This window comes from Strix aluco, chromosome 8 (genome assembly GCF_031877795.1).
Source record: "Strix aluco isolate bStrAlu1 chromosome 8, bStrAlu1.hap1, whole genome shotgun sequence".
Taxonomy (NCBI): Eukaryota; Metazoa; Chordata; class Aves; order Strigiformes; family Strigidae; genus Strix; species Strix aluco.
In genome coordinates this window covers 34,127,980-34,153,087 of record NC_133938.1, presented here as the reverse complement: position 1 = coordinate 34,153,087, position 25,108 = coordinate 34,127,980, and the positions used below count along the sequence as shown (strand labels likewise).

The 25,108-nt window shown below is 40.2% G+C and overlaps 1 protein-coding gene across 2 annotated transcripts in view; it reads right to left on the bottom strand.

The window, feature by feature from the left end:
• Positions 1-5,572: 5,572 nt before the first annotated feature.
• PLA2G4A (phospholipase A2 group IVA) overlaps positions 5,573-25,108 on the bottom strand; it is an 87,544-nt gene continuing 68,008 nt past the window's right edge. For both annotated transcript variants that reach the window (XM_074833149.1, XM_074833151.1), the window contains exons 12-19: positions 23,109-23,246; positions 22,695-22,787; positions 19,697-19,768; positions 17,749-17,991; positions 12,379-12,563; positions 9,764-9,959; positions 9,395-9,552; positions 5,573-7,921 (exon numbers count right to left, since the gene is read on the bottom strand). In XM_074833149.1, coding sequence (XP_074689250.1) covers positions 7,790-7,921; positions 9,395-9,552; positions 9,764-9,959; positions 12,379-12,563; positions 17,749-17,991; positions 19,697-19,768; positions 22,695-22,787; positions 23,109-23,246 — 1,217 coding nt within the window. In that variant the 3' untranslated portion in view covers positions 5,573-7,789. The remainder of the gene's footprint in view (positions 7,922-9,394; positions 9,553-9,763; positions 9,960-12,378; positions 12,564-17,748; positions 17,992-19,696; positions 19,769-22,694; positions 22,788-23,108; positions 23,247-25,108) is intronic.

The window sequence follows — 25,108 nt, the reverse complement described above, 5'->3', positions numbered from 1 at the left end:
CTGGCCCAGGGATATGAGAAGAAAAGTAGGTTGTGTTTGCTCCTGAGCAATGACAGTTCATAAGTTGAACGTAATTTTTAAATATATATATTTAACTGTATAAATATCTGTGTTCTTCATCTAGAAGACTGTATTTCTTGTATGTCAACCAGTTGGTGGAAACCATTTAAAATAGTTTCAAACACCCAAACTTCTTCACGGCATCTGGATGTAAAAGGAAGGTTTCTATTTCTGAGGAGGCTTGAAAGGCAGGGGGAAGAAGAAGGATTTACAAAAGACCCATGGGGAAGAGGTAGGATTTACAACAAAGACAATTGTCTTATTTCCCCCATGTACTTCCACTTGGCAAATATAAAGTCTAAGGTGCATTATAGTCTCCTATATTTTTGTGGAATGCGGGTAAAAAGAGATCAACCAAAGCCCCCTGCAAATGCCAGGTTTTTATCTACTCTGGATAGAACGGAGGAGGGGAGCCTTTTCATGCACCGCCCTGCCTTCAGCTCCTTTTGGGACACAGCCATTTACACCTATTCCACTGAAACACCTTGGTTTTGATGATTTAGTGCAGAGAAGGACCAGCGCCATGTCTGGGCCACGGCTGGGCCAGGGATGTGGTGTGGGAGCAGCATCCGAAGGGCCCAGATCAGGGCAGGGGATGCCACAGGTCTGGCAGCTCATCAGGGGACCTGGAATCAGCAACGAAGCTACACGGAACGGCTGCTCCCAGGGTGGCCACAGGGCCAGACTGCCAGCCAGATGCTTTTCCTTTCCTTTGGTATTTTCCATATTGAAAGCGAGTTGCAAAACAGCAAAAATTCCAGTGAAACAGAAACCTTTTTTGCTGTTTTTTTTTTTTGGCATAGCCACATCTGGATCCGCTTAGCTGCCAGTCAGCTGCCTGATGCTCCGTCGCACCACCCCGCTCCCCACTGCTGGAACTCCAGCTATCCCAGCTAACAGCTGCGTTACAAAGCTTCGTGTAACTAAATCAGAAAAAGGTGAAGAACGCCTGGGCCTCGTGCTGGTCGAGAGCAGCATCTCACAGACACTAACTGCCCGGCTGCTCTCACGCAGTACATCCGAGCAGACGGCAGCAGCAGGAGGATGGGTGTGCTGAGGTGGTCAGGGAAGCGAGCTGAACTTTAAGCTGTTCTTCTGTGGAATAAAGAAAAATTAGCTGTGGCCTTTTGCTATTTCTATTAATCATATTGGATAACGTGACCTACAGTTTCCACAATCTCCTTTATTGGAATCACAACCATTACCCATTAGTGACTTAATGAAGCCTACTAATTACAAGCATCTCACTAATCTAGGCGTTATTTCTGCACCTTGTTTCAGAAGTGCCACGGAAGAGTAACAAGAGAGCACAGATGTCCCTCTTGGGGAACACACAGCACCAGTGAGCAGCTCCTGTGCCTTGCTGCTGAGGCCTGTGGCCACAGAGTCCTCCTGCAACCCACGGGCTGCCGGGACACCGCCGCTCCTACTCTCTGGCAAAGAGCATTTGCTTGGAAAATAAAAATAAAAGAAGAAAAGGAAGCAACCAATAAAGACACAGTGAGGATTTCAGGTGCCAAAACCAGCATTTGCTTGGAAAATAAAAATAAAAGAAGAAATGGAAGCAACTAATAAAGACACAGTGAGGATTTCAGGTGCCAAGTGATTATCTCATTTGTTTTCTGTCAAGCCTTTGTCCCACACTGCCTGAAAAAGGAGAAAGAAAAGACACGCACAGGCATGCAATAAGAAGGAGGGCTACAGTCCGGTGGGTTATTGAAACCTGCTCTAAACCAGATGGAAAGAAATATCTCCACCTAAAATTTGGGGGGAAACGTAGCTTTAAACAAGATGTTTAAAAGAGGCTTGAAGCTGAGGGAAGAATGGCAAACAAGAGTTAATCAGCATTACTAAATTTTGGACCTCTGCAAGGTCTAACAAGCACTGGTTCAAAATGGGAAGAGGTTACTGGAGGCTTTATTAGGCAAATGCTGAGCACTGCGCAGGCTGGCGGGCTGCTGGTTTCTCCCAACCTTAATTGTCCGCTGTGAGCGCTGCAACAGGGCAGCAAAACCAAACTTGGGAGGCAGCCCATGGCACGCATCCCACCTAGGCACTGACAGGGTTTTTCTCCCACTGATTCAGACCACGGTTCTGCCTCTGCTCCCGCCGCTCCTCCCGCTCCAGGATTCACAGGCAAACAAGGTCACTCCGCAGCCATCACCCGTGGCATCCTGCCTGAAAGCGAGAGCCCTGGGGCTATGGACAGACAGATGGATTTCCACATCCACATCTGCCAGGGTGCAGATACTACCTCAGCCATTCAGGCTGTGTCTATTTCTGCTGACAGCTAGCATGGACTAGTTAGTGTCATAATCAGTGTTTTTCCATAATACCAAAACGTCCTGTAGCAAATCCCTGGGGTTTAGGAAAATGGGACCAGAAGGAAGGATTTGTATTAAAACCACAGCTGCAAAGTATCAGTGTTTCTACTTCCCAAACACCCTGGCAAAATACTCGCCTCAATTTCTTTTAATGTCATCACGTTAATTCTCTTTCATATTTTCCAGAACACACCCTAAACAACGTGTTGGCAAAATATCTATAAAGTGTTTAGCACAAACTGGATGCAGAGAGTGCTTCCTACATTAACCTCCTCATCTTAAGCACTTAATGACCTGCCTTACAGAAGAGGTGAGTGTCCATCTCCCATGCAGAGCAAGCGCTGGCCCCAGCCATTCATCCCTGTGACCCCATCTAGAAAGCTGGATGAGGAGCAAAGTTAACAAAGTTAAATTAGAAAATGGTAACAAAGAAATTGTATAACTTTGCCCTATGTACCTTGTTCTGCAATGGCAGAAGTTAGAGTTTCACAGCCGAGTAAGAATGAAGCGGCCTATTTTTCCCTGCTTGCTTTTGACTTGCCTAAAAATTCCATCTGGCTGAGAATTAGAGGGAAACACAAAGGCCAAAACCATCCCAAAGCGCTCAGGTTTCTGCTTCTAGCTCGGCCATAGGCTTCAACAAGGATGCACCGGAACAGCGTTGCTCTGATAAAGGCAAAATATTTTTTAAGTCTAAAGTTGGGTCCATGTTAAATCCTCTGAGGTTTTTCTGGCAGGTTTCAGGAAGATCTCACTAACGGCGTTGGTAACTCCAGGCGCAGAGAAGCCCAAAGCACCAGCAGGGTGGTCCCGCTCTGCAGACAGACACCCCTCCTGCCCCAGCCCTGGCACCAGCACCAGTGGCCCCATCGCAACTCGGGTTTCCCTTTCAGGGCCCCGTTTGCCCCCACCTATTTCTCAGACCCAGCTATATTTGTGACACCCACCAGGTCTCTCCTCCCACGCTGGAGTCTCCCCTAGCTCATGGATGCCTGCTTTGGGACTTCGCTTCTTTTATTTCCATATATCTCTTGAGAAAACCTCAAGAGAACAGAAGTCTTTTGGCTTGGCCTTTGGTCCCTAATTTCTGCTTGAGCCAAGTTTGCATGGCTTGGCACTCAAGGATTAAATGGTCACATAAGGAATTTCTGCTCCTATTGTACCAAAGTATTTTTTAGTTAGTCTAAAGGTTAACAAATCACTCTGTCAACTTCATTGCTGCACTGCCTGTTCTTCGCAGGCAAAATAGTCTCATGTTTTTGTAGTCATGGGGAATTCCTTGCCTGTGAACTCTGATGGTCTTTACTTTTTACCTTGCGTGTGAGTGGCCAGCGTATATAACTTAATTGGATGAGTCACATCAGTACACAAATCTAGCCTGTACGCGAAGTGCAAAAGCAGTAAGAGTGATGGGTGAATTTACAGCTTCAGGAAATGTCTACATGCTTTTGCTTTGAGTGAGCACCAGCACAAACATGTGTTATGTAAATGCATGTGGTTGCACAACCCGCGTTGCTGATCTCACGTCCATTTGTGCGTTCGGAGCGGCGGAGCAGCTCCCAACAGCCAGCCTACGGCTGCTCTAAAGGCAGAGGTGGGTGGGTGACCCCGCTGTGTTAAAGAGAACACTGCAGCCCCTTGACACGGACTTCTCAAGTTTCATCCCACAAATGAAATATGCCGGGTCAAACCGGAAAGCACGTTCGTTGTGGCCCTGCTTCCCTGCCAAAATGAATTGTCTTCTCCTTGATGCAAACACTCTTGAGGCCAACGCTTCTGCGCTCTCATGTTTGCTGGGTCAACAGGATTTTATTCTGAGTGCTCACTTCCACTGCTAAAGAAAAAAGGCAAGCTGAGATTTCAGAGGCCTGTCCCAGCAGCTGGAGACTGCCCAAAGGCCCCCGGCACAGACCCGCAGCCTCAGGGCCAGGGTTGGTGCCAGGCTTCCCCGGAACAGGACAGACACAGAGCCCACGCCTGTCTTTCAGGAGCCGTGCCTACGTGCAAGGCTGAGCTCATTGCAGTCGCTCTGGGCTGACATGATGGCACTTCCACATCCTACAGACATCACCTAAAAGAATTTCCGACATCTGAAATAATTCGTTCTCTAAACCCACCTTTTACTGCCTTCTAGGTATAATACGTTTGGTTAGAAAAAAATATTGCAGGCGTAAACGAGATGAACCAGGGATTGAAGGAAGGGAAAATGAGAAACAAAGGACTACATTTGTAGGTTAAGGAAAAAATGCGTGTATTCTTGGTTTCACATCAGTTGTCAGAAGTGGGAGAGGTTTTTACTGCATTATTCTTCTCCTTTGATGTAATTTCTAATATAATGTGTAACTAAGACTGCAAGTTGTAGTATTCTGCTCTGCAGCTGAACTGAAATAAGGTTTCAATTTCTAAGTTTCTGATCATATTAAGATGGATTTTTCCATTTGAAGTTTATGGACACAGAATTAAGAGAAGCTTTTCGTTCAAGACAGCAGTGAAATTACAGTTATGAACTTACCAATGAGCTTCTGGGGAGCCCAAGACACTTCAAATGTTTGAAAAAGTTAGAACTAGGGGTTTTTAATGACAAGTTTGATTTTAGCAGAGGAAGTGTGTGAAACACCTGCCCTGGGAGAAGGACACTGCTCCAACATGGGAAAACCCATAGCAGTACCTACAGCACTGCAAGGTCCCAGCAGTGTTGTCTCAAGAGAGTTTGCTGCATATTGAGACACTTATTCCTTCCACAGACATTTTAGACCACAAGTTTTGATGTCTCTAGTGTTTTACTCTTAGATGTCTTGGTCATAGCTGACTCTTAGCCTTATTCACCATACAGCAATGAGGGAAAAATATTTACACATGTCCTATCAGAACGATGCCCTTGCATTCTTAAGTACCCACAAATGAGAGACTGCTCCCGGCTGTCAGCAAACAAGAGCAACAGGCCAGCAGCTATCTGATATGAACAGGTTTGAAGGAACTTCCAAACTTTTAAAGAAATCCGAGAACGGCTCAAAAAAGTTGTTTTAACACCTAAACTAAAAAGACAGTATAACAAGCAAAACCTTGAATTTCCTGCTTGTGAGCTGTCCCACCAGCCTCCACACACCATCCAGCTGTTCCACATCTCTTCTTAATAAAAGTGAAAATATCATGTAAGTGCTCAAAAGAAACTGTCTGAAAACAGTATGTGCCAAATATAGGGAAATTTTATTTTTTATTGTCTGGTAACACTGTGATAATATAAACTGTATAAAGCATGATAAAACACTTCCATAAAACAGCGTAGGTACATATTATAAAATAAAAATTAAAAATATGTTAAAAAAGGAAAAAAAAAATAAAAAGAAAATATTACAATAAAATAATGGTACCAGTTGCTTCCTGTATTCCAAAATTTATTGAAAATGTTTAAATTATGTAGCACTAAGATAAGTTACTTTTATTTTCTCTCTTGATTTTAAACATGCACTAACTCAAACAGAAATAAAACCTATTGATCAATACAGAAAATGTTATTAATCACGTAACCTTGCATGTAGATTTAAGGAGGGATGATGCATTTCCTTCCCGTGGGCTTACAGATTTTAGCAATTAAAAATAGGTCAATAATTCACAATAAAAGGAACAGACACAGAATTAGCAATAAACTCTGATAAATGAGCTGTTACTGTAAAAATTGTCAGAAAACCATCAAACAAAAGATCAGCTACGCTTCAAATAGTCTCTGCACAAAGTGTGACCGTGATCTTTGTGCTTGCCAGGATCCCGACAGCCCGACCAGAAAGACAGAGGGTGAGATCTGAACCCTATTAACGTCAACAGAAATCTTGAGACCGAAATTCCACTTACAGCTCTTGAAGAGAAACACACATGCCTTCTGACCACGATACTGCAAATAACCTTACTTAAAATGTGCTTGGTTTTCACCGCGATGATAATCCCAGTGAAAGGAGTGCTTTTCTTCTCCAGCTGCTGTGGAGCGTTGGACAAGCAACCCGCAGGGCAGCCGGGGATGTGGTTTTCCCCTCTCACCTCCGCAAACACCTTTGTACGTTCTTTTGCATTAACTTCCAGAGACAGCAATCTCATCTCCAACTGAACTATTCTTCCCCAACTATCTTCAAAATCCAGAAGAACGCAGCTAAGGAACCACTGCTGGCACTGCCAGGTGCATTTGCTCAGAGTTAATCCCACAAGCTTTAAAAAAATGACACAAGCCAGCCGAGCGCCCCTCAAATATGTGACTCCTGGATCCTGCACACAGTGCAAGGCCACCAGTGACCTCATCAGTTCCTTTTGCTCCTTCCCACGTCACACACTTGCCAATTACATTATTTCAAAGGAGGCTGGAAGTTTTCAGAGGTGCAACTGCATCTTCCTATGCATTTGCAGAGTTATCTCAACGCTCGTCGAGATGGTATTAAAATAATCTATGTCTATGCACGGTCTTTCATTAGTCAATGTACTAAAAAGATATTTTTAAAAATAGCCCTTAACACAATGAACTACTTCACATTCTTACCTAGGAACGTTTCATCTATCCCCAGTAAACATTGCCACTGTCCCCTTGCAGAAATGCGATGCTTCTAATCATGATCAAATGCAAAATCACTTTTAATTTATCTATAAACATTTTGGTCAGAAACACATGAACTAATAATAATTTAACATACAGGTGCTACTAGCTCAAGAATTCAAGCGTTGTGGAACAAAAGAGGAAAAGAAAATGTAAGAGGCTGGATTTTTTGCTGAGTGGATTTTATACATTGTTAAACAATAGTAAAGTGGACTTCAGTATTTCTGAAAATATTTGAAATTAAAGGATTCAAGAGCAGATCCTTCTTAGCATCAGTTACAAAGGCTCTACTAGCATTAATAACTAGCTGAGGATCCTACTTATAATACCAGAGATGTATAAACCCCATTTCTTTGATACCCCTTTGTTATCAAAACCTTGTTGCTTTTTTTAAGAGCAAAGAAAAGCGAAATTTGAAACACAGTTTGATGATGGAGTTTTAGTGAGGCCAATATAGCCAATGGTTATAACTGAGCAAAACCCCTTTCAGCATAAGAAATCAACCTTAATAGAGCTAGTAAGCAGCCAAGTGACTCAATATACCAGGGAAAAAAAAAAGACACTAAAAAAAAAGACACTAAACTCAATGACCATAGTTTTTAAAACAAGGCTATCAGCATACTGAAATGTTTTCAATGGTTTTAGTTTAAAAAAAAAAAAAAAAAAAGAAGTACAAAATTATATTGAAACTTGAAAATTCACAAGAAAATATTTTCAGGAGTTTTGCACAGCCCTGTTCAGGAGCAGTGACGCTCTGATAATGTCTTTTTGACTCCAGTTATAAAGGTAGAACCGGTTTCTTGAAGGAGTGGGACCTGCGATGCAGCCTCTATGTATGGTTGTTGTTAAGATTGTTCTTATTAAAGAATCTCCTTGCTTCAACACTGCTGAGAGACACAGAGCAGCGAGATGGATTCTCTTTCCTGTATTCAATGCTTTCCATCATAGCTTCCTTGATCACCTGGAAAACAGTGAACAACGTGTCACTCAGGGAAATAACTAACACTTTAATGATTTATTAACTGACAGAAAAGACCCCTTCAGATGTTAACAACTGTTGCTCCCCCTTTTAACACTGCTCCATCACTGAACAAAGTGATTGCTGAGTATTATTATGAATACTACTTTTTGATTGTATAAACCACTGGTTTTAATGTAGTTATTAAAGATATGACAGGATATCACCAACATCAAAGAAGTCACACAAGAATATACACTTTTTAAACCAAGTCCCAACGAAATTCCAAAGGGTAAGTCAAAACATTGAGGAAATCCATACTTAAAGGATATAGGAAGTAATTATTATCTCAAGAAGGATTACATCTTCACTTTTGCTTCTTTTCTCCTGAAGTAACAAGATTTCTTTACTATATTGACAAAAAAAAAAATCATTCCTTTATCTAGGATGATCGTTTACACTTGTGAATATGGCAGGTCACTCTATGGATGCTGGGATCATGGTGTCATGTTACAGTTAGTATCAATTAAAGATAATCATTATTGAGTTAGTTGATAAAGAAATTTCCAAAGATCTTAACAGAAATTTTCTAATTTCCTTTTTTCTCACTTAGAAAATCATCATACGTAAAGAACTGAGCATAAAATCTTGAACACAATGTCTACATCCTACACAGTCACCTTTGCTCAGTTACCCTGCAGGGCTTGTGATGGCAAAATGGCAAAAACAACTCAGGAACCAAATTAGAAAAGAGTATGAATTGGAATGGACCCTAACAAGCACAGGCTCAAACATTATGAAAAGCACACACACTACGCTCCAATGGTTCTTCTATTTGGAAGGTGGCCACAATAGTATATCAATCTGCTTAGCACCTGAAATACTGTTTAGACTTTTTTTTTTTCCACTGGAAAGCACCTCTGGCCTCTTCAGCAGCATATTTGCTTAGTGATTTATTATTGACAGAGGATCATACACGGTAATACTTCTTACAACACTGGTATTTCAGAACTTCAGAAATAGAGGTCAAGTGAAAAGACCAAATTCTCTTCACCTAATTCTCACTGTGTATCTCACCAAAGTCGCTTCAGGTAACTCCAGCCACAGTATTACCTAGAGTGACTGGACTCTTCTTTCCTTCCCAGGCTGGACGGCTGCAAGTTGACCACGCCACATTTTGTGCATGTTTCTCCACAAGCTCATGAAGACCTTACCTAGGGTATACTCCAGTCCTCATTAAAATAAAGCCCTTTTTTTTTTCCACTGACTATAATGGGCTTTGATCCAGCCCCAACTCTGAGAACAGCAAGGGGCACAACTAAATGCAGGAAGCACTTAGTATGTCCTAACAATCAGGCAAACACTGAAGTAAAACCCTGTACCTTCTGTATGGCAGATTTAGGCTTTACTCACATCGCCCACTTTCCTGTTTAACATTCTAGACCCTCTAAGCCCCTTCCACACTGGCATACTTACATCTATGTTATTGAGGGTGTTGAACTCCATTAGATCATGAAGCCTCTTGAAAGCCTCATTGGGATACTGGAAGTTGAAGGTAGAGAATGGTGTATTTGGATCATCAAAAATGTCAAAGTCTGCAAAATCCTTCTCCTCCTGTGTTTCTCTTGGAACTCCTGAATACAGAATAAATACAAAAATACAATCTAAATGTTAGGTCTGAGGACTTACCGTCTTATTTTTTAATGGCTCTTTTGAAATCCCTAACTACTACACACAGACTGAAGAGTTATTTCGGAGACAAAACATTTCCAGTATATAATCACCACGTCATTATAAAGCTTCAAAAGGAACAGCTAGATTTAGCATCAGAAACTGTGTGCTCACCTGGAGCTTTGTACTTCCGGAAGCTGATGTTGGCCAAAACAAAATGAATTATAGTTGGACAGTCTTTCTCCGAAGAGGTATCCTTTGGTTTGAAAACATAGCACTCCTTCATGCCCTCTCGATCAAATACATTTGGGTCTATTTTTGGGAAAGGAAGCTTGTTCATTTTGGCCCATTTTTCAGCAAGCAAAATTTCCTGAAAAGACAACAAAGACTCAGGTGCATATAAGCATTCAGTGGGATCTTATGTAGAGAGACCCAGGTCAAACTGGTTACTAGAAGCAGTTTCATTAACTCATGCTTCTTTATGGCAGAAGGACTGATCAAAGTCAATCTCTGTATGGGCGACCCAGTATGGCAAACTGAGCACCTAATTCAGCCTGCCCAGTCTTCACCACCTGCGATGATTCACAGGAAGGCAAGAGCTGGTCTGTCACATAAATCTTTAGGTGAATTTACAGAGCTGACAGCTAGAAAAACCCATCTGTAATTTTACTTGCAAACTGAGTATCAGTGCTATGGAAACCAATGAGAGTTAATAAACACCAATCCATGCGTTGTTATGTTCGGAGTCACATCACAGCACAGAACAGCATTTGAAAGCATGTTAAGTGAAGAAGTAAGTCTGGAAACAGGCTTTTTTTTCCTCGTGACAACTCGGTAAACAAAATAATTTGTAAATAATGACTCAAAAGAGTGTAATGAGGGTGTGTGAGAGGAAGGAGAGGGAAGGTCAACATCTTTAATCTTGGTTTTGAATGAAATAGGACCCTTCTTTGGGCAACTGTTTTGGATACGCAAGAGATTAAAAGATAGTGGGTGTAAAATGATAAAACAAGAGTCATTGACTGCAGCTGGCTGATTTCCCTGTGTGTTGGAGTAATAAAAGTATATTAGAGTGCTAGCATAGATACAGGCCAACTCCTGAACTAGCCTTTACTCTTTGTAACGCAAGCAGCAGCCAGTAAACAAAACTGGTTTCTGTCCTTTAGGCCATAGCATACAGCCTCTGCTATACCTCTGTATTAGCTGGAGCCACGTCACTCTTCTTATACACATATTTTTGCTTCAGAAAGAATGAACCATTCCCTTCAACAGTGGCTGCATGAAAACCTATGGCATCATTTAATTTTCCCACCATTTTTTCTTGCGTAAAAGGATTCTGCCTTTTTAAAATTACAGTTTACAGAAAAACCTTCAGGGTACCACTTGGCTTCCTAGCCATCTCTCCACGCTATGGTATGTTTCCCAAAATGACACAGAAAGTTGCAGCTGACAGAGACAGAAAGCTCCATGCATAGACTACGAGTAACAGAGACGACTCCACACAGCCTTTTGCACAGACTCCACGTGCACAACATTAACAAAGGGAGGAGAAAGAAGATGTTTCAGAGGAGATGGCAGTGCTGTCAGCAAATTTAGCTGGTGGGGAAAACACTTAGTCATGACAAAAAAGAAGACAAATTCTTAAAGAAATAGAAAGGAAGAAACAGACTGTGGGATTCAGTCTGTTAAAGAAAAATGAAGGATCTCAGCACTTGTAAGAGCCTTCTCAGTGCTCTATTCTTCCAAGTACTAACCAAGACACCCAGAGATTACAGAATTTACTCCTTTTTACTCTCCTGAAGCTTGTTTTTCTTTGCATTTGACAAGACTGATCTAGAGTTCATTTTGCTACTGCTGTTATTTTCTAATCTTGTTTGGGGGTTTTGTCCCTTGATAGCAAGAGAAAGGAAATAAATATTCTGTTCTAATTGAAATTTGTCTGTAAAGCAACAAAGAATGTCAGTTGTTTCTCAAAGAGCATGTTTTCTTGGTTTCCTTACAAATTATGTTTAAAAATCAAGTTGGGTTTCAAATAAATATTGCCTCTTTTTTGAGAACCTCACAATAGTTAGTCTCCTAAGTGCTGCTTTTCCTGTCACCTACCAAAATGATCCAACATTAACCCTTTCTGGTCAGTTGGAGCTGTCTGGAGGCGAGGTTGTACAGACTGACAGCTGTGCTTTCCACACCTGCTACAGAAAACAGCCATGTCATTTAATCTGTATTTTTCTGTTGTTGCTTTTCTCTGGCCTGAATGGATTTAGGAATCCTATTTAAACCAGTACTGGGATAAGCCTAGTGAGATGTAAATGAACAGTTAGCCCCACTTCCAAAATGTTACATATTTAGCAATACTGGAGTGACTGGGACGCATTTCTGCAAGGTGATGACAGAAAACAATTCATTTACATGACAGCATCACAGAGGAGGACAGCTGTAGAGAGCTAGAGCACTAGCACATGGTAAATGACTTACTTAATTGTTTAATACTGACATAAAATAAAATTCTGCAATGCAGTGCGAAGGCAAGACTTCCACAAAAACAACAGAGCTACTGCTTCAAACGAATTATATTAGCCTTCTTTGTGCCAGTTGTCTCATGTGAGTCATGTAAACAGGAACTGAGGCAGAGTGCAATATTCTGCCTTGACGTGGAAACAAATTGCTCCGATGCTGTCGATACAGTAGCACTAAGGCCTTCTGGAACCATGAAATGTGCAACCAACCTGACTGGAAGAATACAACTGAGTCAAATTTATGAACACAAAGAAAAGAACGGCCTATCTTACTTTGAAAGGAGGACTGGAATCACTTGGCCTTGCTGAAAAATCGAAAGAGATGATGAGATCAACGCCTCTCTGAGGTCTTAAGATAAGTGGGTATGGCAGGTTAAACGTAAGCCCACTGTCCACTATATGAATCTTTTTGCTCTTCACGTCTAGTGGCTCATATATCCTCTCAAACTCATCAGGATCTGTGCAGAAGAAAAGAAAACAAAACAAAACAGGAACACACGAGTTAAGAACTGAAATTTTGATGGGCTTTCCAGTGTTTCCCAAAGTACTGAAGATTCCACAGAATTTAAAATATACAATATCCCAGCCAAACATACCATGAATTCATGTGTAACTTTAACTCTCGTCTTAAAACTGGAAAATGAGGTTAAAAAGAACAGAGCTGGAAGGGACCTCAGTAAGTCAAGTACCTAAAGGCCCTGTCTCAAGGCAAAAGCAGAGCTGGCTGGATGCAAATGCCCAAGCTTGACCCTAGCCTTTCACCTTTACCCTGTCATCCCTAACAACCAGTACACAAAGGAAAGTGTTTATGGGACCTTAAGAGGCAGATTCCTGAAGTACATTCCTCCCCCTGCAGTGTCTTACAACCCCTGCCCAAACTTATTCCCCCAGGTTCCCCCCCACTGCCCTGTCCTTCCTAGCTCTTCCTCCCCAAATAACTGAAATTTGCCTGAAAAGCTCTGATGTGGTTCTACTCTTGCATGACACTTGTCTATGTCTGCTTCTGACTCTTAAAATTAGGACTACCAAGTCTTGTTTGTCAGCCTACACTAAATCTCATGACCTCATACTCACTACTACACTAGGAACAAAAAGAAATGGTACCCGATATCCGTATCTGAAATTTAAGCATTGGTCAGAATTACATATAAGCCACTTACTGCTATCACTGTCACAGTATGGTATAAAATAGTCTCCTATCTCTAATGCCCAAACTGAGGGCTGAGGAAGATGATGTTTCCCCTTCAACCCCAATATTCACTGCGTGCAACTCCGGAAAAAACAAGCAATTTTTCCTAAGTGTCTTTGCACTTAGCCAAGTCTCCCTGCAGTACTTAAAACTTCTCTCCTGACAGTCTTTCCTTACTCTAGATCTTAAAAATATTTCCAGTGCATGTTTTGCCTTTTGACTAAAGACTAAAGCTCGTATCTGTAGAGGGCAGTGTAATCTAAGGAATGCTGAATACAATAATATAATTATTTCTTGCTTAATTAAATTTCCTAGCACATATTGGCAATGGAAGTAATCTGAAAAAAGATATTTTAATGGGAAGAAAATCCATCAAAAATAATTCTAGTTCCTAATATTTCAGGATCCATGAGAAAAATTTATTGTTATGAGCAGAAAAAAAAAAGTCAGAACAGATATTTTGACTTTTCATTTCTGGTATTATTTATTAGAGAGCACTTTGCTAAGAAATGAGGTACCAGTTTCCTAATATTTGCCTTGATTTCTAAGGGAGAAAACACTTTCAAATCATCACCTATTGCTAAAGGGCTAAGTGTGTTAGAGGCCTATTTTAGAACCAGATATACTTCATAACCATGAATTGCATAAATGAATGAAAATATATTAGTATTTATCAAATTCATCACAATTAAAAAAAACATTGGTAAAAAAATACTCTTAATACAGATCCTTTTAGCATAAGTCGGCCAGTTTTGTTTTCCCCTCCTTTTTTAAAGACAACATTTCAAACATAATTTAACCCTTGTTCTCAACAGAATTTCTAAAAATTGCAGAAACATTTTTGTTCATGTTTTGTATGATCTTATTTTACAAAATTTGAATTTGAAAGTCAACAGCGATCCTTTAAACAAGAACATCACCCATACTAATGTTTGATAGGAGTGTTACTGCACACACAAGCTTCCTACTGAAAAGGCACTGAAGAAGAAGACAGTTCCTATTGCTTACAGTCTTCATGACTCGCTCTATAATCGAATTTATCGTAGTAATTTTATGATATTTTAAATGCTAAAACATCATAATGCCATCAATAAATTTATGATGACCAGATAGATTGTTTTTATTAGTCGTGGTCTTCTGTGATTACAGGAGAAATTCAACTCAAATGTTTTTCTTGTTATTATAATTCATTTTAGAAGTACATTTCTAATCTTTGAACTGAGAAGAAAAGTTCCAAAATGCACCTTATGTCGACATTACGGGGTCAGAATTCAAAAAGCAATGAAGCTATTCCAGTGTCATTTTAATGACATGAGTAAGGCAGACTCAGCATGTAATCTGATTTGATTTAGAGAGGCTCTGGAGCCAGAGGCCAGAAGCCAGCACACAATAGCCCAGTGAGACAGGGCAAGCGGGCAGGCTGAACTGTGGGTCAGGACACTGCAGGTGAGCCTGCAGTCGCTCCTGGGAGAGATGGAACGTACAATGAGCGTCCCTGATGCTAAAAGAAGCATCACCTATTCTATAACCTGCACTGTCATTATTCTGAAGGGCTGGGTAAGAAAGCTTTGCTCTTTTTATACTTTACCACACATGAATCCAGGACAATCATTCTATACACTCTAGCAGCCCTGCTAAGTCAATCCATCGCTATCCACCAAAGAGTATGAAGACTGCATGCAGTATTTGTGCTCGGAGAGCCCGGGACACTAACTTTCAGCCCATGCAGACCACTTTTAGGAAGGATGCATCCATGTTATTAACAGCTTTCAGTCCATCAAACAGCAAACCAGGAGAAGCACAAGATGTTTACGAGTACAGCTCTGTGTGAAACCAGCACAGCATGTCTATCTGATTTGCAGTTATCAGATACACAAACAGATATTAAGAATTGCTTGGAAATAAAAAAGAGAGCATGTTCTAGAGATCAAACTTTGTCACAGATGGCAGCCTCAATGGAAGTATGGGAGACGAAAAGGGCATTTGCTACTGACGTGCATCTACTATAACAGACTTTCCATAAATACTGAAATAAGGAAACAGAGATTATGAGTTATTTTTTCCCTATTGTTATTCACTTGGCATTTTCTCAAGTGATTTTGGTGTGTTGTAACATCAAGGCACAGAAACACAACAACTCTGAGTTCACAATTAAATCATTCAAGGGGTGTAAAGTTTTAAAGCATACTTGAGATCAGTTAAGAAAATGCTCAGCATAAACAGAACCCATAGCAAAGTGAAGCCAAGCATTTGACTTTCAGATCAAGCAGCTGGGATCTCTGCTGTATGCGCTGCAGAGCCTAAATTCAGTCCTCAGTAACGACTGTAACATCAGCTTAGGTCTGCCACAGTTCATCCTCTGCAGTGCAACTCAGTGGGTCTACAGAAGGTTTGAGACAACTGGAGATGTGAAGTATTATTTATATCCTTTTTGATTCATTTATTTCTCCTTTGGAGCATCTGGTAATGAAGAGAAAGCAAGTCCTAAAGCAATTCAGACTCCTCTCTGTACTCAAGATGATAGGTAAACTGCTAGGAATAAATATGCAAAGCTTAAATGCATCCAGTGCCTTGGTAATATACAATATTTTAAATTTACACCAAAGTTTCCTCTCTATCTACTCCTCTGGGCTCCTAGGCTCTTACACATATTAGCAAAATTCACTGCATTAAAATGTGGATACACCTATCGCACTACTGAATGATTAAATTGTATATTAACTACTAAAATTTCAAGGGTTTTTTAACTATTCTTGACCGTAATATTGCAACTACTCACAGCTGTTAGATTCGAGTTGTTAGTTCAGGTTTATGAGAGTGGGCTTTAGCTAACACTAAAAAAATTGAAGTTATGTCAAACTTTTGCAAGATATTTTACCCAAAGAAATTTCAGGCACTTAAAAATAATTGTCTCGGGTACAGGCTCATTCTGCCAAACCAGCATTTTATTTCAACTGAAGATAAAATCCAGGAAGTTGATAGTTGATTCTGAAGATTATCCACATGTCTTAATTATGCAAAATTCTCATCAACTGTCATTTTTTCCAACCATAAATTTACTACCCGCTTTCCTGCCTCTTTTACAACTACTATAAATATTAAGACTACCCAGCTGTAAACACTTCTGAGATGATAAAAATATTTAGAAAGTGGAGTACAGATGGAAATTACCACTCAAAGGGATTTGCTACATTAACAAATACACATTAGAGCGCGTCTGCTCCTTAAGCTTTTAAACGACCTCTGGTATTTACTATTGCATAGTAACCAGCGAGGACAATCTCCTTCCTCTGAATAGAAAACAAGGGCTGAAGTGACTGCCGTTATTACGTGGGGTGGTTGGCAGTGCTGTGCCACTACACAAGAACATGGAAGGAACACCACTTTCAGAGCTTCGTAGTTCCTTGGCTCGATGGATGTCAGTAATAATCCATAATCAGCCAGAAGCGTTACAGTTTGCATCACAGAAACTGTATGTGGAGGCTCCACCAAGTGTGCATCTTCACTGTGATGTAACTTTTTTACTGGGCAATTTGCATCCTTACCTCAGTGCTCTGTTGCCTACTGAGGAAGAAAAAGAAAGTACCAGTGCCAGGAGAATACTAAGAAAATAACTGGCTTTCATTGAGAAGACTGTAATGAACAGTGTCTATAGCAAATCTTCAAAATACTAATTGAATATGATTCCTAATTCTTTGCAGCTACTGTCCCAGACACAACATACTTCATGGAGTGGAGGAAGGCATTGAACTTCTTTTGCAAATTAACATGTTTCTGAAATTCTTATTTTTCTGCATTCCTGCTTCTTGCTTAAGCCAACAAGAAATGTGGATGCATCTACCCCTCAGTGACACGTGAAATGTGAATGCACCTGACAGATCAGTCACACTGGGAAGAACGTGGTGCCAGCAAAGCAAGGATCTACAAGTAAAGAAGTGTGTTGCCTCCACAGGTTTTTCAGAGGAAGACAAAGACAGCGGAAGAGCTACAAAATTTTTGCAACAGGGAAGCCCTGTAGGAGAACAAGGAAAGGTTTTATTTCTACCAGAAGGTTTAGCACCAATAAAGGAAAAGGAATAACACAGGATACCCTTTGCAGAAGTCCAAGAGAGTAAGAAAGTGGCCGTAATGAAGGACACCATGCACAAAAGCAGCTTGGTCAGCTCTGCCAGCAATTCCTTCAGAACAAAGAGCCACTTCCCCTCCAAAAGGCAGTGAGTGTTCTGCACGCTCTGCCAGGAGACAGGGCACGTAGGCAGCGACAGAAGCCACTGTGCGGTCACCGCACAACCTCTGCTGCTCATCAACACTCACGACTGCCGCTACAGAAACGTTCCCCTGCCTTCAGGTACGTGCTGTTGTAAGCCTCACAGTTCAACGTTACCACACCGAGAATTCGCCGTTTCTGGTTTTACTAATGAATATGCAGCAACAGAGGCTCTCTGGGAACTAACCTGCAACAGCTGCGTCTAGTTCATCTTCCTCCACGGACTCCTGAGTAAGAAGGTCTGCCAGAGGAGAGAGCGGGTAGCAGCTGTTGAGGTTCAACCCCAGCATGAAGTTGTGCACCTTCCCAGCGCGCCCTTCCCTGGTGTTGAAAAGGGCACTATCACCCACCAAAGCCATCAGCATTCGCTGCACCCAGCTTTCTTGGCTGCTGTTCTGATATTCTTGATTTGCCTCAGCATTTTCAGTGCCTGTAGAGGAAAATGAAAATAACCAATGGTGAGGCAGTTAACCTAAAAAGTATAAAACCAAGATTTCTCGGTCTACTAAAATAAAGGACCTATTAAAACAAGAGGAATTGGGTCATAGCCCTCTTTCAAGGACCCATGGACTGAATGAAGGAGCTTTGCTGCAAGAATTTCAGAGGAATGGAGAGAAACCATCCTCTTAACTTCACAGGCCAGTGAAACTTTCAATCTGCAGTACAGGAGTGCCAATGTGTCCATCAGAAAAATAGAATGGCAATGTTTTAGACGACCTGAGCCAGACTTAATTGGTCTGGATGGAAAGGGCAAAGATGATATGGCTTTATCTGTGCTAGCACCCAGAATGCAAACTCTCCTGGGCTCAGGGGACAGACTTGAGTCACCAAGATCCATACTCCGTGTAGAACTAAATTCACCTGGATGTGTACTGACACCCTTCTTCATCCTTAGGTGATCGCTAGAAACACAGCCTTCATTAAGAAGGCAAAGTCAGTCTGCATAAAAGAGAATAGGAATTCTAAAATATCTGAAAATATCCTTACAGTAAACTGTAGGCTACAATCAATATCTGGTTTTAATTAACTAAAGAGAACAATGAAATGTCCAGATTTAGATGTCTACAGCTAGATGTTGCAGTAGAAATGACTTGGATTGGCATCACCTTGCATTCGTAAACTGACAAAACTTGACTTTTTAGGGTGTTTTCTATAAGAAGGTAATTCAGGCTCAGGCTTGATACTTTAAATCCAGCACTGAAATGTGCCTCTTTAATCCAGGCTTTAAAGGAGCTGTTTTTTATGTAAGTAGAGAGAAAACAAGCACTGAACACCACGAAGTTTAGATGTCCAACATCTGTACAATAATATTCTACAGAAGTGAGAGGGATTACCAAGCATTTACAAATCACAGATTTGTAGGTTGTCCACTATCACTACAAACTATGAGAGGAATGTAGTGTTTCGTGCTGGCTATACTGCTTAAACAGGAAATCCACAAATGAACACAAAATGTAGTATCACCCTCCCCCTATTATTTTACACATAAGGGGAAGTGAAGAAGGCATTGTTTAGAATATTGTGCCAGGTACTAGGAATTTCCTGATCAGGTGTCATTTGTAAACGTGCTAGAAGACATCTATGAATGCTGGAAACACAAATTAAACCATTCTCAGGTAAATATTTGGCCAAGGAACCCTTGGAAACAATGGCTAATATTAGTTTTGCTGGGCTATTAACAATTCAGACATGTCTCTGAGCCCAGCAGCTTGCTGGCAACAAACTTCTGGAGCTTACTGGCTCAGCAAGCCTAATTTTTGGATGTATGTAAAATTGCAGACCTCTGTTGGGCTGATGCCAAGATTGAAGATGTGTGAGAGAATCATTTGATCATCAGCTTGAGCAGGAGGCATGAAGTCAAGCCAAAGCCTCTTGTTCAACATTTCTCTATTTTGTTGCACCAATGGCTCCTTTAAGATCCTTGGGCTAGACATTAGTTTTACCATTAAACCAATTAATGGACCATAGTTTTACCATTGGTATAAATGAGAGAAGAGCTCTCAGTTAAAAGAGACTATTGGTAAAATTAAGGAAAACCAGCTATGGCTAATTACCAGCATCCACAAACTTGACCATGCCACACGAAAGCTGATGAAAAAAGTAAATTATGAAATAAAATATGAGGATTTCCTTACCTTTAGGATGCTGTGATTCATCTTCACTGTCTGAACTGTCATTGCTTACAAGATGCTTTAGCCTAATGTTTTCTGTTGAGAGAAATATAAAATTACTTTAATCTGCTAGGGTTTAATTGTCAGACCAGCTAAGAATTTCAAAACAATTTGAGTCATAAAACTATCATAGTCTTCATAACAGAAAATACAGCTGAAGAGATTCAATCTGCTGTGGACATCTCTATGTTCAGAATCTGCTCAGAATATTTTGGCTTTAGCCTGCAATTTTTGTAAAGCTCCTGCACTAAACAGATTAGCCAAAGGGCTGAGAAAACCAAAGCCAAGATGGTTATGAAAGTTCTGCTGGAGTATGTGTGAAAAATAAAGGCTAACGCAGTCACACAGGTAGAAAACACAACGGTTTTCACCTCATAACATTAAGTGAGAGAAATAAAACCAGAAATAAGTGAACTTCTCTGGCAAAACTCTGCATTTTGTTAGGGTCAACAGCTTTGTTTCCAAACTAACCACAAAGTCATTGTTAACCATTCATTACTATCTCAAGGCATTATTTCAAAGTGAAAATGAATACTGAAAAAGCAACACATTCCACTCCTCAGGTAAGGTTTTTAGTGGAGGTGAATTCACGTGAGAATGCATTACAGGATGACAACATAATTTTTGCTAATTACAGAGGGAAGCCTTTCTTGAAATACAGTTTTATAAGCAGCCTCATCTCAGAAGTTCATACCCTACAGAGTGGAGACAGGAACTGAATCGCAGTGATGCAAATGTATCCAAGAGAAGACTTCTGAAAACTAAACCCCTTTATTCCCTAGTATAAAGTATGCTAGGAATCATCTCTAATTGAAATTTGAAGCCAGTTAAAATAAACTGAATGAGGGTTGTTTCCTAATGAAGTCGAACGTATTATCAACTAATTGTTTTTTCCATTAAAAAATGAAAATAAAATAACATTTACTTTTTCTCACAGAAGGATAATGTAGATGTTGGTCTCTGGTGGCATACCCCTGCTTTGGGCTGTAATTTCCAACAAATGCTGTAATTTCTACCAAATGCAGTATCAAAACAACGGCAATTACACTTAGCACTTTTTGCTTAAGTCTAAATCTAATTTCTATAAGCACGCCTGGATGAAAGAGAAGATTGAAGAGAGAGTCACCACAGTATCAAGTGTAAAAATACACAGTTTTATTACCCTTGGTAATGAATCCTGGATACAGATGACCACCAATGTTGCTTTTTTCCTACAGAGGATTACGTCCTCTTAGACTTATATACAACACTGTAAAAATCCCCACAAAAACAGAAGAGCTTAGTCATCTTGTATTTTTCTTTAAATACTTTTTCTTTGTTATACTCAGTGGGTCCTCAGTCACTACTCAAATACCATCAATGGACAAACACGCACCAAAGACAAACATGTACAAATTCTTGAGAGATGATATAGGAGATAGGTCAAAATAAAAACTAGTGACCAAAAGATGAAGCTAACAAAACCAACAAATGCAATTGTTGGACATCAAATAATTTCTTTAAAGCAACCCCTACGCAAAATTTATTACTGAGTGCTCTAGGTGTGATTTACACACGCTGTGTGCAACACTGGCTCTTCTGATGTCCACTGGCATTTCGCCATTTGCTTTGGTGGTACCAAGGTTTCACTGGAACATCTTCAGCTCTGGTAATAGATTGTGATTCAAGTCACATTAGTATTTTCACATCTAGCCCCCCTTCAAAGCATATTTTTAGAATTGTATGTGAAATGAGCCATGGATGAGAAATAACATTCTGTCTCTCAACATCTTAAAAAGCAGTAAGACAGAATTCTCCACTATCAACAGAGATCCTCCATTAGTAGGTGTCAACACTCCTGAGGTGCATCAGAAATATGAACCTGGAGACACAGGTTTCATTTCCATCCATACATAAGTACATTATCAAACAGCTGAATACCATCTATCAGGAGACAGAGACAGCCAAGGGGCTTGTTTGGGTTTTTTTAAATCAACTCAACCTGCTTTTGCCCTCCACACTCTTCATAGAAATCTGGCTATCTAATACATTTTATTTACTGGTCATATATCTCCTTGTAATGCCATCTTCTGAATAGGAAAAAATGTGTAAAACAACCTCTCTTTATCGACTGCATTCTCAAATAAAACACAATAAAGTCTATACAAACCAAGCTACAACTCTTTCCTTACAGTCATTATGCCATTTGTGCACTAGGAATGAAACCAAAAATCATTAAATTAGTAAGCACAGGATCAGAGACCAGCAGTGGTTAGAATGGAACAAGCTAACAATCCAGAGATGATAAATTTTATTTATCAAGCCCTTGCATAATAGAGTCCAGTGTCAAGAGACTACACAAGTAACCATCAAGTACTTGTCAGCTTCTGATCTCCAAAATCTATCATAAGAGCATAAAAAATGGAGTTGGATTCTTTTAACTTCATTAAAATAATTGGATAGAATCACAGAACCACAGAATCACAGACTGGTTTGGGTTGGAAGGGACCTTAAAGATCACCTAGTTCCAACCCCCTGCCATGTGCAGGGACACCTTCCACTAGCCCAGGTTGCCCAAAGCCCCGTCCAACCTGGCCTTGAACCCTTCCAGGGAGGGGGCAGCCACAGCTTCTCTGGGCAACCTGTGCCAGGGCCTCACCACCCTCACAGGGAAGAATTTCTTCCCTATATCTAATCTAAATCTACCCTCTGTCAGTTTAAAACTGTTACCCCTTGTCCTGTCACTACACTCCCTGATAAAGAGTCCCTCCCCAGCTTTCCTGTAGCCCCCAGTAAGTACTGGACGGCTGTTATAAAGTCCCCCTGAAGCCTCATCAACATCTAACAATGTCAGCAGTTAAAGTTACTGGAATTCTACATTGGTAAAATGACTACCAGGAGAGTGCCATCCTTCCACAGAGTGAGAGTGCACTGAATCTTGCTAGTAATTGTTTTGCATAGTAGAATTATTTACTAATATTACCTAATTCTTCTTCCATGGTGGGTCCTTTATTCTGAGAATTTGAGACGCCGAGCACTCTGTTAAATAATATAGAAAATGCACTGCCCCAGACACCTGAAAGGGAAAAAGTAAACAATGAATGGAGGCTGATGGAAGAGAAAAAAAAAAAAAAATTGCAATATTTAAGCAGTTGCTTGCTCTCTGAAGACACCTCTGATTTTGGAACATGCTAAGTCATAAGCTCAAATGTACATACCAGAAACAAAAAAACAGGGAATGCCAATCCATGTCTGTGAAATCTTTCAAATGGATGTCTTCCAACAAACTGAGAACTCTACCTCTTGTCTCACACTCTGTGATTGCATTTAAAAGTCCTTTGTCCAAGAACTACTGAAATTAGTTTTATTTTAAAGTCTCTTTCTGTCATACACTCACCCATCAAGAAATGCAAGGGATTTTCACTATACTTCTTCACCACTGTCCCCATAAAAAATTTGCTTCCAAACAAATCAGGAGACATAAAAGTGCCATACTTTGCCATACCAATCTCATATGGACTGAATTCCACCCAGTCTGCAAAATAAGAAACAAAATTGTGCTCAGTTAACAATCTCAACCTGAATAGAAACAGCAAAGGAAAACACCTAAACAAATGAAACCTCTGTCTAAGCAAAGAAATTTGAGTTAAATGGGAAGCTAAATAACCAACAGGAATACCTCTTAGGTTGTGCAAAAGTCAAAACTTTGATTTCAAATGAAGGACAGTCTAAAGGCTCAGCAGAGAAGGAATTCTCATTCTCATTTTCTCTTATCACAACAAACTCTGGTGAAAAAATATGAGGTTGTAAAAACAGAAGTATAAAAGAATGAGAAAAACAAAATGACATCTGGTTTTCATCTCATGCTTCACATGAAATGCAACGTGGGTCTAAGTTACAAGTTTCTTTTCTTTCACTGTGATCCTGCCAAAAATGCGGAGGGCAGTGACACAGGCGGCAGAAAAATTATTTAATATCAAAAAAGTTGTGAAATATTCTAGGAGAGGCATTTGGATTCATCAAAATCTAAAGTTTCTGGTGAAATCCAATATGACAAGGCAATGCTGAGAGGCAGCTGAGAAACTTATTAATAACAAACAATGCCAAACATATTTTCAAAAGTACATGCCATTTTATTGAATAGCGAGCCCAATTAAAATACAGAATAAAATGTTCAAATGTATTTTCTGATCTTAGCAGAAAATTTTAGAAGTGATTTACATTCTATGATGTATGCCTTTTTTGAAAATGGATTTTAGCTGATTTTGAAATATCTTCTTTGATACCAGTGGAGCTGCTTACATCAGAGAATTCATTACAAAAAGGAAGCAATAACAAACAAAAAATACCCTACATTTTTAGTATTTCACCCATTCATCTGTTTTATCTTCCATATTTTCTGTAGTGATCGATTTGACTGCTTCTATAAACAAACTAGAAATAATTCTGGAATAGAAAGGCAAACAAAACAGCTTTGAAAGATCCCCACAAGTCACAGAATGCCATCCACTCCTCAAGATATTCAGTGTTTCTGTTGAAATGTTAACAATAAGGTTAAACACTTGTCCTGAACAGTAAAGATTTAATCACGACTGCTGAGAGTTTCGTTTCATGGGGCAATGCTTATCTATGCTAAGTCAAATATAACATCCTATTTTCCAAATAAACCACCCACAAATCTCCACATTTATTGGAGCAGTAGGAAATTCCTTTGAAGACCCAGTCCAGGAATTTAATGGTATTTCCCTTCAGATATATAAACAGGAATTGGCAGATGTGCATTCAGAACCACGTTGACAGCACGATTGAATTTAGAATTTGAATTAATTTAATCTGTGATAGGCCGCTTTCATTCTGTATTTGCACTGAAGAAGATGATTCCACAAATCACATATCCTGTTTAGGGAAATAAGATTTCTGCCTTAAAATTAAAGGGCTTCAGCATTAGCTTCTGCCATTCCAGAAGCTCCTTGAGACAGTGGCCATTTAAATGAGCAGGACTTGAATGTTCAAAGAGACAAGAACTCTGTATCGAGAGAAACACATAGTGTTTATATCCCAGTAAACCAGGCTTGACTCTTGGCTGTGGCTTAATCCAAAACATACTAAAGTCAAGCCTCTCAGCTGTGTTCAGTGCATTCTGGATGTGGCCCTGATGTAAGTTAGATCATAACTCTACACTGCCTCATACCAGCTGAAGATGCAACAGATTTTTCCTGTTCTCAGGAGGGAAGACAAAGAGGTAAAATTTTGCCAACATTAAGCATTTTTCAGATTCAGGATTGGGCATATATATGCATGGACTGTACTCACACACTAACACCACATTCACTTGCAGCCTTGCTGCGCCCGGGCAGATCCAAAGCCCATGCCCAATCCAGCACGTGTGATGAGATG